A 15,903-nucleotide genomic window follows, 5' to 3' on the forward strand; every position below is an offset into this window, starting at 1 on the left:
ACCTCCAGCCTACCTTGGCTGCTGTCTCAGGGCCCTCCCTGCCAGGACTGCAGTGGGAGATGCTTGGCAGAAGTCTCTCCACGTTGACTGCTTTATAGCCTCAGTTCTGCTGTGCTTATTCAAAGGAACATGGTTCCATTGTGGAATGACTGGGGAACATTGTAGGGTGGTTTTGGAGGCAACATAAGTTCTTGAGAAGGTTGAGGACCCGACTTTCCAGTATTAACCAGTGGTGAGGAAGGCCAAGATCATGGACAAGGCTTCAGTCCTCCATCAGGCATGAGTAGCTCCAATGCAGTTTTTAAAAGTTTCCATCAGAGGCAGAATCTGAACCCAGCTCCTCTGACTCCAGAAGCAGGACTCTACTGTTTTGTGCTAAGTAAAAAGAAGAGGATAAGGGGCGGCTAGGTGGCACAGGGAATAGAGCACCAGCCCTTAAGTCAGGAGGACCTGAGTTCAAATCCTGCCTCAGACACTTAACACTTACTAGCTGTGTGACCTTGGGCAAGTCACTTAACCCTAATTGCCTGCCTAACCTTGGAAAGTCTCCTATAGAGGGGGTATCTGAGTGGAACTGGGGGAAGAGCTAAGGGTTCCAGGAGGAATTTGTTCAGGTGTGTGTGACAATCCATACAAAAGTGTGGTAGTGGCAGATGGGATGCTGAGGAGTGGAGAGTATTTGGGTGGGGATGGGGGGGTCAGGGGACATGGGGCCCTGGAGGAGAAGACTCCATTCACCTAGTCCCCACATCCAGAAATCTGGTAGCATTTCATTGTTCCTTCTCCCTCAGCTCTGACATCTAGGCAGTTTCCAGCTGCCCCATCTATGAAGTGTCTCTTCCATCACCTCCCTTGTATTCCCACTGCTTCCCCCCAAGACAGGCCCTCATGACCTGGTCCAGTCACCTTCTCTCTCAATTTCCCTCATCAGCTCTCCTTTCCTCAATCAGATTATATCACAATCAGAATGTTCTTCCTGCTGGGTGTGATGGGTAGTGGGGTGCCCCTGTAGTCCCTGAGGTTGGGGCCTTCTGAGCTGCAGGAAGGTGAACCCCAAAGTCTATCTACAGTAGATCAGACACCAGTATGAGGAGTCTGTGGGAGAAGAGAGTCCCCAGGATGGTGAAGGACGCTTCACCTGGCCTGTGGCAGAAAAACAGAGAAAGTTAAAGGTTCTCTGCTGATCGGTGTTGGGATTGGGTCTAGGAGAGGTCATGACATGTCCAGACTGCATGAGAGAGGGAGAGCCAGGCTCCAGATAAGCAAAAATAACCTTCCTTGTTTGTTATTGTCAATTACTCTATTAATAATTACTGTTGTCATAAATCTAGTCATGTCCCTCTCCTGCTCTAGAATATTCATTGGCTTCTTCTTACCTCCCAATTCAATAGCAAAGTTCTTTTCCTGCATTCCAGGCCATCCAAAATCTGGCACCACCTTATCTTTTCAGCTTTACTCTGGTTACTCCTTTCAACACACACCAAATGCATGACTCCCCCCCCCCCCCCCCCCCTGTCTCTGTCTCTGTCTCTCTGTCTCTCCCTCTCTCTCTCTCACACACACACACACACACACACACACACACACACACACAAACACCACAGACATACACATCTTGGTTTCTTTCACCTTCATACCTTTGTGCCTGTTCTTGTGCCAGGAATGTTTTCCTTTCTTCTCTTTGGTTATTAAATTCATACCCATGGGATAAAGATCAGTTGAGATACCACCTATTCCAGAAAGCCTTTCCTGATCTCCCCTTATCCCAGTCAGTGAGTACCCTTCTCACAGCCCACTGAGCCCCTCTAATGAGCTTACCATGGGAAATCCGGAATCATTGTCATTCCTGCTGGTGTCTTCATCACTTTACAAGACTGTGAACACTGTGAGGGCAGGGACTGAGTCAAACCTTAACTGGGTGTCCCCCCAGGGTCCACCAGAGAAGAGGAGCTTGATAAATGTTTAGTGAATGAGTGGATTTGTTTGGAGAGTCCTTAGAGAGACAGCCTAGCAAGTGCACAGAGCACTGGACCTGAGGTCAGAAAGACCCGGGTTCAGATCCCATCTCTGGATCCATGTGCAACCATGGACAGATCACCAAAGCCTCAGTTTCCGCATCTTTAAGGTTGTAGTAATAGTAGTTGTTCTAGTGATGATGGTGATGAGGATATCTGTGCCATCTGCCTCCTACCTGTGGTTCAGAGGTTCCAAGGGGGTCATGTGGGCAGAGCCATTCACTGGCTTTAAAAAACTGGAGTTACTTCAGTTTCTATCATGACGATGATGATATCAAGAGGAGAGGGACTTTTTTCCCTTTGGCTCAGTGCCGAGCTCCCTCCCTGGAACAGGGACTCACTTGTATCTTCATGTTGTCTTGCCAAGGAATTTAAAAATTGTCCTGGAAGAGTCCCTTGAGCAAAGATTCTTCCCCTCACTCGTCACATGTAAACGGAGAATCCGGTCCTCGGCCACGCTCCTTCGACAATAAGGGAGAAGCGCCAGCCAACTGTCGTGTGGCCCTCCCGTGTGACTGGCCCTATCCCAGAGTGAGGCTTTGAGCTATGGAGGCTTCAACTGCCAAGAGTGCTCAGTGCAGCAACATGCATTGATTAGGCACCTATTGTGTCCTGAAAGAATACCAACAATCTAGAGCTCACCTGCAGTGACAGAAGAGGCCTGTCCTCCCTGCTACCTCCAGTGCTTTCTAGCTATGGGGCTAGGCATTTCCCTGGGCCTCAGTCTCCTCTCACATAAAGAGGGGGTCAGACTTGTTAGCTTCTGAGGTCATCTGTCAAGTAACAGTCACCCCACATTTATTAAGTGCCTTCAGGAAGAGTGGAAGACAGCATGTAAATAAATACCTTGTATGCACAGATATATACAGAGAAGGGGGGAGGAAATCCCAAAGGAGAGGCACTGGGGGCAGGGGGCAGTGCAAGAAAGGCCTCCCAGAGAACAGGGCATTTGAGCTGAGTCTGGAAGGAAGCAAGGGAAGCAGGGAGGCAAAGGGGAAGAAGGGAGACCATCCTGGGCACTCCAGACTAGCTGGTGTAAGTGCACAGAGCCAGGACATAGGGACCACCAAGTGAGATCTGTGGGGGAAAGAGAAGAGCTCCCAGGACAGCAGCCTCAGGTACAGTGGCTTTGGGCAAGTCACCCAGCTTTTCCTGCCTCAGTGTCCTCATCTGTAAAAATGAGCAGATTGGACAAGATGGCCTAGAGGGGTACATCAGGAGCCCATGCTCTATGAGGATATGGGGGGCACTGAGGGACCATCATGGGGTGAAAGCTTTGGACTCAGTCTCCTTGGCCCCAGAAAGCAGAGATGGGGGGAGGTGCCAAGAGGCAGAGCCTCCCTATTAAATCTTCCTCAAGTGGAATGAGCTGCCTTTGGAGATAGCGCCTCCCCCTGTCGCCCCCCCCCACTTCAAGTAGGGTCTGGATGGGGATGTGACAAAGGGGAGGCCACCTGGAATCTTTGATCATGACAAAGGTGACAGACTGGAAGTGAACCCAGGTCCCCTCAAGCCAAGTTGGTGTTTTACTTCTGTGAAACACAGTGATCACTGTGGTGAGACTCAGGAAATGGGAATGGGGGTCAGGAGAGAGGGAAGTGGAAAAATGGGAAAGAATTTTTACAACCAGTGTCTCTGATAAAGGCCTCATTTCTAAAATATACAGAGAACTGAGTCAAATCTATAAGAATACAAGTCATGGAATACAATATGCTATCATGGCCTCTCCTCCTCTCTCCCTTTGAGAGCTCTTCGTGTTTGGTTGGAGGTGGCTGCTGGGGCTCCTTTGAGATTGGCCTCCCAGCTGGAGGATAGAAAGGTGGTGAGAAGGAGCCCTTTAGCCAACACAATGGCTGCTGTCCCAGAAACAGTCAAAGAAAGTGGCCCCAGTGTCCTGAAATCTGGGGCCTCAAGCAAGCATTCTCACCACTAGCTTTGTAGTGGGATTCTTGAAGGTCTTCAGAGTGCTTTGGGAGCAAGTGTGTGTGCAGGGGCCAAAGGTATATTGTTCAGTCATTTTCAGTCATGTCTGAGTCTTTGCGGCCCCATTGGGGTTTTTTTTTTATTATTAATTTGTTTATTTGCTTTTAGTTTACAATATTCAGTTCCACAGTCGCTAGAGTTTCAGATTTTCTCCCCATTCCTCTCCCCTCCTCCCATGGCGACATGTAATCAAATATAGGATCTGCAAATACCTTCACATTAAACATTAGTCAGGTTGTAAAGAAGGATTGTATCAGGTGGAATGAACAATGGGAAAGAGGAAACAAAACCAAACAAGAAAAAGAGAGAGAGCAGGTCGTTGGCTTCACTCTACATTCAGACTCTGCAGCTCTTTCTCTGAATGTGGACATCTCTTTCCATCATGAGGCTTTTGGAGCTGTCTTATAGCCTTACATTGCTGAGAGGAGCCCAGTGTATCCAAGTCACTCATCACACATACGTTGTGTCTGTGATTGTGTACAGATTTCTCCTGGTTCTGCTCTTCTCACTCAGCATCAGTTTATATGTCTCCCAGGTTATTGTGAAGTCTGTCTGCTCATTTCTTATGGCACAATAGGATTCCATTGCATTCATATACCACAACTTGTTCAGCCATTCCCCAATTGATGGGCATCCCCTTGATTTCCAACTCTTTGCCACCACAGAAAGAGCTGCTATAAATATTTTTTGTACATGTGGGTCCTTTTCCCCATTTTTATGAATGTCTTTGGGATACAAACTTAGTAGTAGTATTACTGGGTCAAAGGCAATGTACTTATTTATAACGCTTTGGGCATAGTTCCAGATTGCTCTCCAGAATGGTTGAATCAGTTCACAACTCCACCAACAATGCATTAGTGTTCTAATTTTTTCACATCCTCTCCAGCATTTATCATTTTCCTGTTTTGTCATCTTAGCCAATCTAGCCAGTGAGATGTGGTAACTCAGAGTTGTTTTGATTTGCATTTCTCTAATCCATAGTGATTTAGAGAATTTTTTCATAAGCTTATAGATATCTTTAATTTCATCCTCTGAAAATTGCCTGTTCATATCCTTTGACCATTTATTAATTGGGGAATGACTTGTATTCTTATAGATTTGACTCAGTTCTCTGTATATTTTAGAAATGAGGCCTTTATCAGAGACACTGGTTGTAAAAATTCTTTCCCATTTTTCCACTTCCCTCTTAATCTTGGTTACATTGGCTTTGTTTGTACAGAAACTTTTCAATTTAATGTAATCAAAATTATCCAGTTTGTATTTTATAATGCTCTCTAACTCTTGTTTGGTCATAAAATCTTCCCTTCTCCATAAATCTAACAGGTAAACTATTCCTCACTCTCACAGATTGTTTACAGTATCAGGCTTTATACCTAGATCATGCACCCATTTAGACTTGATTTTGGTATATGGTGTTAGATAATGGGCTATGCCCAGTTTCTGCCATACTAAATTCCAGTTTTTCCAGCAGTTTTTGTCAAATAGTGAGTTCTTATCCCCAAAACTGGGGTCTTTGGGTTTGTCAAACATTAGATTACTATAGTCATTGACTGCTGAGTCTCGTGTACCCAATCTATTCCATTGATCCACTACTCCATTCCTCAGCCAGTACCAAGTAGTTTTGATGACTGCTACTTTATAATACAGATTAAAATCTGGTATGGCTAGTCCACCATCCCTAGCATTTCTTTTCATTAATTTCATTGGGGGTTTTCTTGGCAAAAATAGTGGAGTAGTTTGCCATTTCCTTCTCCAACTCATTTTACAGATGAGGAAACTGAGGCAAGTCATGTTAAGTGACTTGCCCAGGGTCACACGGCCAATAAGGGTCTGAAGCCAGATCTGAACTCAGGAGGAGGAGTCTTCCTGATTCCAGGCCCCAGTACTCTAGGGGCCTAAGGCAGAGGGGAAGTGACTTATCCAGGATCATAGAATGAGTCCGAGGCAGGGGCAGGATTAAGTCTTGTTTCTCCCCTGATTCCAAGTCCCAGGCTCACTCCCGCACTCTTCGATCGATGCCAGTCCTTCATGAAGCCTGCCTCCTAAGGCTTGCTCGGTGTCTGTGTCTGCACTAGGAAAACCCATGCCACTGAGGGATCCAAACATCAGTTAGTCAACTAACAAGCATGTCAGGAGCCAGATGGGGATGCAGAGATGAAATGAAGGAGGGGCATGTGGCATCTGTGAAGGGTTTGGGGCACAGGTGTCTTAGGTCCTGAGGGTGTCACCCACTGGCATATGTGGGCTACGCCCTGCCAAGAGATGCTGAGACCACTGCCCTTCGAGGAGTTCATGAGAGCCATGTTCAAGCATTAGGCTGTAGCAGCAAGCACCCCAAGCGTCCTCAGGGTTTGCAGCTACCACAGGTTCTTGGATCTGCTTTGTTAAAGGAAAGCAGCTCAAAATGGGTTAACAAGCTTACTTTAATCAGTCAGACAATATATCGTTTACCTTGTTCAGGAGAAAAGGTCAGCACCCTGAACCTCAAAGTATAAAGGCATAATTATCAAGACAGAAACATCAAGTAGACAGATTTCCAAACTGTCCAACCATTACATCCATACCCAGTCAACATCTGGGTTTCCACATTCTGGGTTTTTCAAAGCCGGGGGACTCTCAACAACGGCTTCCCAGAATTCAGATCAAATCACAGAACACTTCTCAAAGTGAGTCCCAAAACAAAGCTACACATCAGGGCTTATATAGCCTTCTCCTGGCTCAGAGAATGTAACAACCTTATTGACCCACTGGCCAATCAAAAAGTATCTACTGAAAAACAAGCCTCCCTCCCCAGGCTTCTGGTGCACTTTAGCCTAGGGGCAGGGAAGATCTTTAAAATTTACATTCTCATTACATAGGCCTGGATGGGCTGCTGTCTGTATCCTTGGAGGAATACCCACATTGGTGAGATCACAGACCCACTGAGAGTTCTAGGATTCTCGTACTTGTCTCTAAGTGCTTTGAGATCCTCTACATTCAGTGTCTGAGGGCTGTGAGGCCAGCCCTCGGTTTCTTTGCCCGACTGACCTCGGAGGGGCCTTCCAGCTCCAGGTCCAGGGTCCTAGGGCCCCGTGACAAGGCCTTCCTGGGCCTAGCGCCCCAAAGATTTGGTCCCTCTGTCTCCCTGAGCACATTGTCTCTGACTTGCCAAGTATTTGGTTTGTCTAGGAGGCAGATTCCTCCAGCCTCAGAGCAGGCATTTTTTCTGCCTATGGCTGAAACCTCGGCTGAATGAGGGTGTTGTCAACCGGCTTCTGGTACCTCCTGTGGTGAGATCATCCTAGGGATGGCAAGGGGATGTTAAACAATCTGCTGTCGGGGCAACGGCCGTGTCACATCCTTGGCATGGGGCCCTTCCCTCGGAGCCCTGAGCAGGGGCTGCCAGAGGAGGAGGAGGAAATGAGCTGTCAGAGAAAAGAGTATGCCTTGACATGCCAATCTCTAAAAATGGACAAAGGGCAAATTGCCTCCAAAAGGGCTTGGCAGGTCTCACAAATGGGGCAGGAGTCAGGGACTGAGCCGGGGCTGGCCTTCCCAGAGGGTGGGGGGCATCCCTGGGTGGGGCTCCTCCTCTGCTCTGGTTTCTTTGCATCTGCTCCTCACACAGCTCAGGGTACTAACCACCTCCTATGTGCCAGGCACACAGTAGGGCAGCCCCGAGGGAACCGGGCAGAGGAGTCTTAAAGGTCACTAAAGCCAGCCAGGTTCGCAAAGCGAAGCACAAGAGAAGTGAAACTCCACAATGCCTCAGGTCTTAACCTTAGCAGCCAATGCTGCTCATTGTGGTTGACCAACACTCTCCCTGGATTGTCGGGGGATCAATGGAACCAAATGGAGATAAGTTTGCAGCCCTCAATGTCCTTAGGCTATGAGGGGGGGTCGGGGGCTAGCCAGCCTCCAAGGCCTGCCTCAAATGTCACCTCCTCCAGGGAGCCCTCCTAGATTGTGAGGGAACTGGGCAAACTTGTTGCTACTGCTTGGCCCTGCCATCTCCAGCCACCTTGCCTTTGCAGAGGCATACACGCGATTCCTTCCCTTCCTCATGTCATCCTTCTTTAGGGTTCGGGTCAGGTACCACCTCCTGAGAGAAGTCACCTCTCCTCCTTGCTGCCTTTGCTCTTCTCAGACTGTTTCCTTTTTCTTTCCTAGCCTGGGGACCCCCGGTAGAAGAATGCAAGCTCCTTGAGGGCAGGCTTGTTCCCTTTTGTCTTGGTATGCCCAGCACACAGACTTTTAATCCGCACTGGCTCCAATGCTCCCTCCCCCTCCTCTCTCCTCCTACACTTTGTGTCTGTCTTTGCTCCAGTCCTCCCCCCACACTGCCGGCACCAGGATTGTCTGGGAGCCAGGAACCAGGGCTTGCTCATCTGGGCCTGCCCCAAGGTGAAGCACGTGGCCTGACCAGCAGCAGGCATTCATTGGTGACCCATTGTAGTGAGATAAAAATGTGTGGAACTGGATAGGAGACTGGCATGAAAAGCAGTCTGTGATGGTAAAGGACCATGAAAGAGGGAGGGATCAGGAGGTCCTGCGAGACAGAGAAGAGGGAGGGAGAGAGAAAGAGGGGGAGGGAGGGAGAGGGGGAGGGGAGAGAGAGACAGAGAGGGAGACAGAGAGAGGAGAGGGGGAGAGAGAGACAGAGAGGGAGAGAGAGAGGAGAGGGGGAGAGAGACAGACAGAGAGAGGGAGAGAGAAAGAGGGGAGGGGAGGGAGGAAGAGAAGGAGAAGGAGGAAGAGGGAGAAACAGGGGAGGGAGAGGGGGAAGGGAGAAGGCAGGAGAGAGAGACAGAGAGGGAGAGAGAGGAGAGAGACAAAGACAGAGAGAGAAGGAAAGGAAGGGAAGGGAAATGGGGGGAGGGAAAAGTGAGGGAGATGAGAGAGAGAAGAGGGGAAGGAGAGAGGGAGGATAGGAGGGGAAGAGTGAGACACACACACACACACACCTACCTCTGACTGGGGGAATCTCCAAGGCTTCCTGATAGCTGTGATGTTTCCATGGCACCTGACATTTTATTAGATTTAAATGCACCAGGCATAAGCTGCTAAATGTTTCTTATGAGGGATACAATACATATTTACAAAATGCTTAGTGCAGTGCCTGGAAAGCAGCAGATGCTTAATAAATGCATGTTCCCTTCCCCTTCTTCCCTTGCTCTTTCCAATAGGCTGGAATCGATTTCAGTGATGCAGTCAAACCACCTCCCTCTCTCAAGAAGCACCTGTAGCTCTCTAGTGCTTCTAGGATTAAAAACAACTCTTCACCTTGGCACTTGAAACACAGTGATGCTTTCCAAATAGAACTTAATTAATTTCTAAAAGGTTTTATACTTCTTTGAAGAAAAGTCTGAAGGAATCAGCAAAACCCACTAGGCTCTTAAAAATGTTCAGATGGAAACCCCAAATGAACTGAAGACTAGCTCCTGTGCCTGGCACACAGTGAGCACTTGTAAATTCTACTTTATTGATGGAGCTGCCCCAAAATGAGCTTCAAGCTCAGGTTCCATTCAGATGAATGGGTCCCATGGTTTCCATCCATGTTAAGTGGAAACTCTCAGGCCCAACATTATCTGAATGGAGGAGATCACTGTAATCAGATTTGTTACCTGCCTTATGTCAGTAATAAGCTTCCATGTCAGGTCTTCCCCAGGTATAATTGAGTGGCTTTTGGCAGACTGTGAGGTGGGTCTGGTGGCTATTACTTTAAAGTTTGTTTATCAGAACCCAGAGGTAAGTGTGGCAGGTAGCCTGGGCAGGAACCCTCCCAATTGGGCTGAATCACTGGCTGCTCATTCCTTCCATGGGCTTTCCTCCTCACCCCCCTCCCTAAGCCACTGAGTCTACAGCTCCATGGAGGGAACTCCCCTCCCCAAGCCTCACAATCAGTGGAAGATATTGTCCCAGCCCTTGAAGGAATGCAGTCTATACATCTATGTGTACCCCCGTGCTCCATAACTGGCCACAGGAAAGTCAACAGATCATAGGTTTAAAGACTGTCAGAGTGAGGAGGGACCCTCCACACCATCCAGGCAAGTTTCCCTCCATTTTACAGATGGGGAAACTGAGATCCAGACAGAGTGAGGAACTTTCCAGGTCATACAGTTATGGCAGTGTGCTGGGAATAGAACTCAGCAGATCTAGGTTCACATGCCCCCCCCCCCCTCCATCCTGACCCTTTCTTATGTGATCAGGATCAGGGTTGCTTCCTGGAACAGAACTGGTTCACTGTCTGCCACTGCTAAGGTGCCTCTCAGTTCTGAATCTCTAATGCAAAGATCACATGAACTCTCTGGACCTCAGCTTCTCTTCTCTAAAATGAAAGGACATTGGGTGGCCAGGTAGCGCAGCGAGTGAGAGCACCGGCTCCAGTGTCGGGATGACATGTGGATCGAATCCGGGCTCAGACACTTAGCACCCACCCAGAAATAACTGGCCATGTAACCTTGAGCAAGTTACTTAACCCCGATTGCTTTAAAAAAAAAATGAAAGGACAGCATCAAGTGACCTCTAAGGGCCCCACCAGCTCTGAATTTATAATCCTATGATCTTATTGCCTCTTTGGGCTCCAATTTCCTCCTCTGAAATAAAAGCATTTGATGAAACAAGCCTGGAGTTCCTTCTCCAAAGCCCCACAATTCCACTTTGTTCCACCCTCCCTTCCAAGTTTATTCACTTTCAAAATAAGGCGAATGTACCTGGAAGGAACTCCCTGTCAGGAAATTTCTGGCTAAACTGCCCTAGGAAATGTTCCTGGTTCTTAGTCTTGGAGGGAGAAGCTGAAGGAAAGAGGGATCAGCCCTGGAGTGGGCAGAGGGAGCACCTGGAAAGGCATGTTCGCCTTGGCAGCTGAGGAAGAGGTGAGAATCAACCCGGCTCTCCAGGAGCACGCCTGCCTGGCATCAGCTCTCCTGAGGCTTTAGGCTTCCGCTTTCATTGCTCCCTTTTTCTCAGAGGGTGCAGGTCTCTGGGGAGGTGCATCCCAAGGGGACTCCTCTGTCCATGGAGCACAGAGCACCACATGCCTGTGTCCAACCAACTTAGATGGCATTTCCAAGTCCAATCAGGGCAGGTTGGAAAGCATCCAACCTTGGATACCAAGGTCAGGTGTTAGCATCCCAGGAGCATGAGCAGCTTTACCCATTCCCATCAATTCCATAATGCCCCATCAATTCCATAATGCCCCAGCGATTCCATAATGCCCCAACGATTCCATAATGCCTGTGAGAGGTCAGATGAGGAATCCCCCCTCACTGAGGGTCTGTGACATTACAGCCAGTGCCAAGGAACAATGTACTCAGGGAGAAGGGGGAGGTCACCAGCAAAACTCTGCTAACAAAGGGCACCTTTCTTCTCCCCAGATTGGCTTATTTTGGTCTTCCCTCAGCCAGCAGGGAATCAAGTCAGCAATGGCCATCTACCAGTTTATGTGCCCAACAAAGAAAAAATTACTGTTCAGCAGCCACTCTAAGTTATCCTAGTCAATAGACATTTTGAACACAGAGCCTTGTTCTCTGAGCTGGGGGAGGTGTGAAGTTTAGACTGGCAGGATGGATCCTCATTGACCTGCCATTCCTAAAATCATTCAAATCTTTAAGTCGTTTCCACTTTGGAACATCTGCCCATACTTTGGGCTTGTGAATTCTTATTAGTTATTTTCCATTCAATTCAATAAGCATGTTTTCAGTACCTTCTAATGCCAGTCCCTATGTTGGCTCCTGGGTCTTAGAAGGCAGAATACAAACATTCTCTGAGCTTGAGAATATATATGCATATACACAAATGTGTATGTATATGTATGTGTGTGGATGCATGTATATACATATGTATATATGTATATGTACCCACATATACACATATATATGTCTTTCCTTATTTCTTACAAGCACAGATCCTGGATAAAGGTATCTATGGAAAACTTCCCAAATACTCCAGTGCTTGGCACATAGTAGGCATTTAAAAAATGCTTGTTGACTGACTGGATGATGTCAGTATTCAATGGGAGCTGAACAGATCAGATTATTGGGCTGGTTCTAATAAAATAAAATAAAATTGGACAATAACAAATGTAAAGTCTCAGACTTGAATGAACAAATTCAGCACAACAGGTGGGGGAGGGCAACAGTTTGTGTGAAGGGACTCAGGAAGATCAGTGGAATCAGCTGTGGGATGGGTCAGCCTCAGCAGCCAATGGGAGCCAACCTGGCCTCCAGGAGGCAATTGACTCAATGGTCTGTGCCTCAGGCAGGCCACCTCTGGTGTCCTGTCCTCAGCCTCAGGCATCACTTTTGAGGAAGGATGTTGGTGGGGAGCCTCTTGGGAGGCTGAGGACCTCCAGTGTGCCTCCTATAAAGATCAGTTGAAGAATTGGTCTTGTTTGGCCTGAGCTAGAGAAGGGGAGTGAGGGCATGCTGTCAGTGAAGAGAGGAAGGGCTCAGGCAGGGACTGGATGACCCCTTGCTGGACAGACTCAAACCCCTGGGACTTCTGCTTCATTCTCTGCCTTATGGCTCTGATGTCTTGGACAGCTCAGCACAGCAGGATTACATAATCTTGCTTGTTTACCAACAAGGAGATCAGGTTGCACAATGTGTTATTTTTATTTGGGGGGAGTCTTTTCCAGCTCTGGAAACTTGAATTTGGACATCGGAGACTTCCCCTAGCCTGATGGATGAAATGGTCCAGAATCAGTAAGGAAAGACCTTCTCCACATACACATTTGACAGAGAAGGAAACTGAGACTCAGAGAGTGAGGAAGAAATTCCCCCACTTAGAAATTTTTGGTCCAGTCCTGTGATTTCATTGGAACTCCAGAGCTTGGCTCTGACCCATTCCCCCCTCCCCACTCCAAATACTTGCTTATTATGTGAGACTTGTGAAATGACTTCCCCAAGGCTTGTCCCCTTGAAGGTGCCAATGGGAAGGGGAGGAGCCCCTGCAGGCTAACCTGGGAAATAGGACTCTGTGGCTTTGAGACAGATTGCCATTCAGCCACTGGTATTTGTCCTAAGAGTTCACACTTCCAACTCAATTTTGTACAGCCTCTTGATGAAGACTCAGCAGTCTCAGATGGCAGCAGCCTCCAAGCTGGGTAGCCTGCTGACCTCTCCAACACATATGACCATTCTAGGTCAGCCTCCCATAATGGGGAGCTCACCATCTCTGGATTATCTGGACCATCTTCCACTCCTACAGTTCCCAAGGAAGGGGAAAGCTTTCTGCTTTTCTTGCAATGCTTATTGGTTGAGGAGATAAGAGAGTTTGCAGTCAGAAAGGAGGCAAAACCCAGAATGAAACCAAAAGCCTGTCCCTAGCAATTGCCCAAGCCCACCCCTGCACACCTGTCTGCTGTTCATGAGTGCAGGAGGTAGGGCAGGCAGTCATCTCTGACCTTGGCATCACTGGGAGAGAGGACCATCTAGACTGGGGCCCCGAGATTCCAGATCCTCTGGGCAGATGGCCCCATTGAGTGGCTCCAGGACTGTAAAGTGGTGGGCATCCTCTGGATCTGCTCTGTGCCTAATGTCTGACCTTAGATGTGTAGTTTTCTAGGCTGACTTGAATGGAAGGATTGGGGGGGGGGGGCTGATTTCTGAGGCCATGGTCTTATGAAATAGGGAGCTTCATTCAGTGAGCCCATAGTCTCCTCACTCTACCTCCTCCCAAACCTCCCTGTGCCCCCAGGCGGCCCTGGGCTCTAGAAGCCTCTGCCAGCAGAGGGCAGACTCCTCTGTCTCCTACCAGTTCATTTATAAAGCTTATTCTATTAATACAAGGTCTTGTGCTGTGAGTGCTGAGAGGCAGAAAGTCCCGGCTCACTTAAGGAGTTTATAATCTAATTGGGGTGTGGGGGAGGAGGGATGGATACCTCTGAGACAAGGCAGAATGAGGTAAGAAGAGAGGAGAGGTGTGGGCAGCCAAAGGGCTGGGAAAGGTGAGAGCAAGACAGGTACTTTTCAGCTGAGGGAATAGCCAAAGGCCGCTGGTGACTGATGCCCAGCTGGGCAGATGCCAGACATAGATGGGCTCACCCCCTGAGGTGCCAAATGATTGTGAAGATCCAGCAGCTCTGAAAGCTCTGGTCCTGAGGGTGGAGGTGCAACTGCAATTTGATGAAAACAGTCTGCCTTGTAGATTGCTCAGTGTCTGAGGAAGAAGGTAGGTGGGGTGGCCATGATTATCATCTTTGACAGATGAGGAAACTGAGGCAGGAGGCTGTGAAGAAGGAACTTCCCCCCTTAGTACAAATTTGGTCCAGTCCTGTGATTTCAGGGGAGTAGGGGGCCATCAGTGGGGGACCTTCCCAGATGGGGCCTTCCCTTCCATTTTAGTCTTAGAGTTGCCAGAGGCACTGATTGCCCAGGGACACCCTTTGAGATTTGGAATCCAAGCCTTTCTGGCTGAGACTGGCAGGGTCCTGTCTATACTAGCTAATGCCCAGAGACAAAATGAGCAGGCCCCACTTTCGGTGGATGTGACATAGGAGAGACAACTGGCGACCTGGGTTCATCCGGCTCTAGGTTGGATGAAGCTGCGCCAGGAGGTAAAGGACAAGTAATGGAGTCAGGGTACAAGAGTTAGAATACCAGCTCTGCCCTTTCTGGGGTCGATGAAGGGCTGTGGGACCTTGGCTAAGTCCCTTATCTCCCCCAGGCCTCAGTTTCCCCCTTCAAACAAGGATGAGGTTAGCTTGCCTGACCTCTGCGGTCTCTTCCACCCTTCTACCACCCTTTGATCCCTAAGGTCCCCAGAAAGGCTGGCACCCTGGGTCAGCCCCAAATCTGAGCTCCCGCAACTTCCATGGACGGCCGCAGAAGTGGCTGCCGGTGACCATCTCAGCCCCTACTCGGGGCCTTCTGTGGCATATGCCGAAGGGCTCCACTCGGGGCCGGGTCAGACTCACCGCACAGGTAGCTAGCCAGTTCCTCCAAGCCTTCGACCACGCCTGAGCCTGTGGGAGGTGGCCGGGGCCCGGATTTCCCTTAGGGGTTGAGCGAGTCAGGAGTCCTGGGTACGAGGCTGTCCCCACCCCATTCCCCAACTGCCCGGAGGCCGGTGTCCCCCCAGGACCAAGAGAAACCAGTTTGCGCCTGGGTATTCTTCCCTTTCCCAGATGGGTTGAGCTGTACTGGGTAGGAGCCTGCCGAGGCTGTCAGATAAGGGGGAAGGCAGCCAGGCAGGGCGTGCTGAGGGACACCAGGGCCCAAAACCATGAGGAAAATTCTGAGAAGGGCAGCGTGACTATGGGAAGGAAGCCTTGGGACTAACCAGATCTGGAGGGAGAGAAAAGGCGCCAGGACTTTCTTCGGGCGAGAGAGCCGGAGGATGGATGGTGTGGCGGCTGGCCGGCAAGCGGACCCCTCCCTCTATTCCCGCAGCTGGGCTGGGCAGGGGCGGGGAGACTGGAGGGCGGGGTGGTGCCTGGAGCCAGTGCGAGCAGGGAGGGAGGGAGGGACTGAAGCTAACAGCCCGCTGAGCGCTCTCTCTCTCTCTCTCCTGGGGTCAGAAGACGCCGGCACGGTGCATGGGGAGGCCGCGCCGCCTGGACCTGCTGCCGTGTCCCTCGCCAGTCTGGGAGAAATCCCGAGCTACGAGGCCATGAGGGTGAATGAAAAATACTCGTCGCTGCCCGCTGCGGCCGACAGGGGAGTGCACATTATCAACATTCGTGCCATCGACGACCTGGGCTACCTGCAGTCCGAGGGCACGGTGAGTGCGCGCTGCCCAGAGTGGGGGGCGACGGGCGCGGGGTGGGAGCGCATCTCTCAGCGACCCGGCCAAGAGGAAGGTGAAGTTAGGGAGCCGTCCGAATTGGGGCAAGCCGGGCCAAGAGCGCACTGCTCACGGGGTTCCGTGCTCCGACTGGGTCCGAATTTGGGCTCCCGAGGCTATCTGGGGGCGGGGGTTCTGC

The 15,903-nt window shown here is 49.7% G+C and overlaps 1 protein-coding gene across 1 annotated transcript in view; it reads left to right on the plus strand.

The window, feature by feature from the left end:
* Positions 1–15,479: 15,479 nt before the first annotated feature.
* The window catches only part of ANO1 (anoctamin 1), a 96,378-nt gene continuing 95,954 nt past the window's right edge, over positions 15,480–15,903 (plus strand). Inside the window, exon 1 of the mRNA XM_069066539.1 lies at positions 15,480–15,701. Within this exon, the coding sequence (XP_068922640.1) occupies positions 15,591–15,701 (111 nt within the window). The 5' untranslated portion in view covers positions 15,480–15,590. The remainder of the gene's footprint in view (positions 15,702–15,903) is intronic.

This window comes from Petaurus breviceps, unplaced genomic scaffold (genome assembly GCF_028583685.1).
Source record: "Petaurus breviceps papuanus isolate PSGF00001 unplaced genomic scaffold, PetGlider_PUasm1.0 90721, whole genome shotgun sequence".
Taxonomy (NCBI): Eukaryota; Metazoa; Chordata; class Mammalia; order Diprotodontia; family Petauridae; genus Petaurus; species Petaurus breviceps.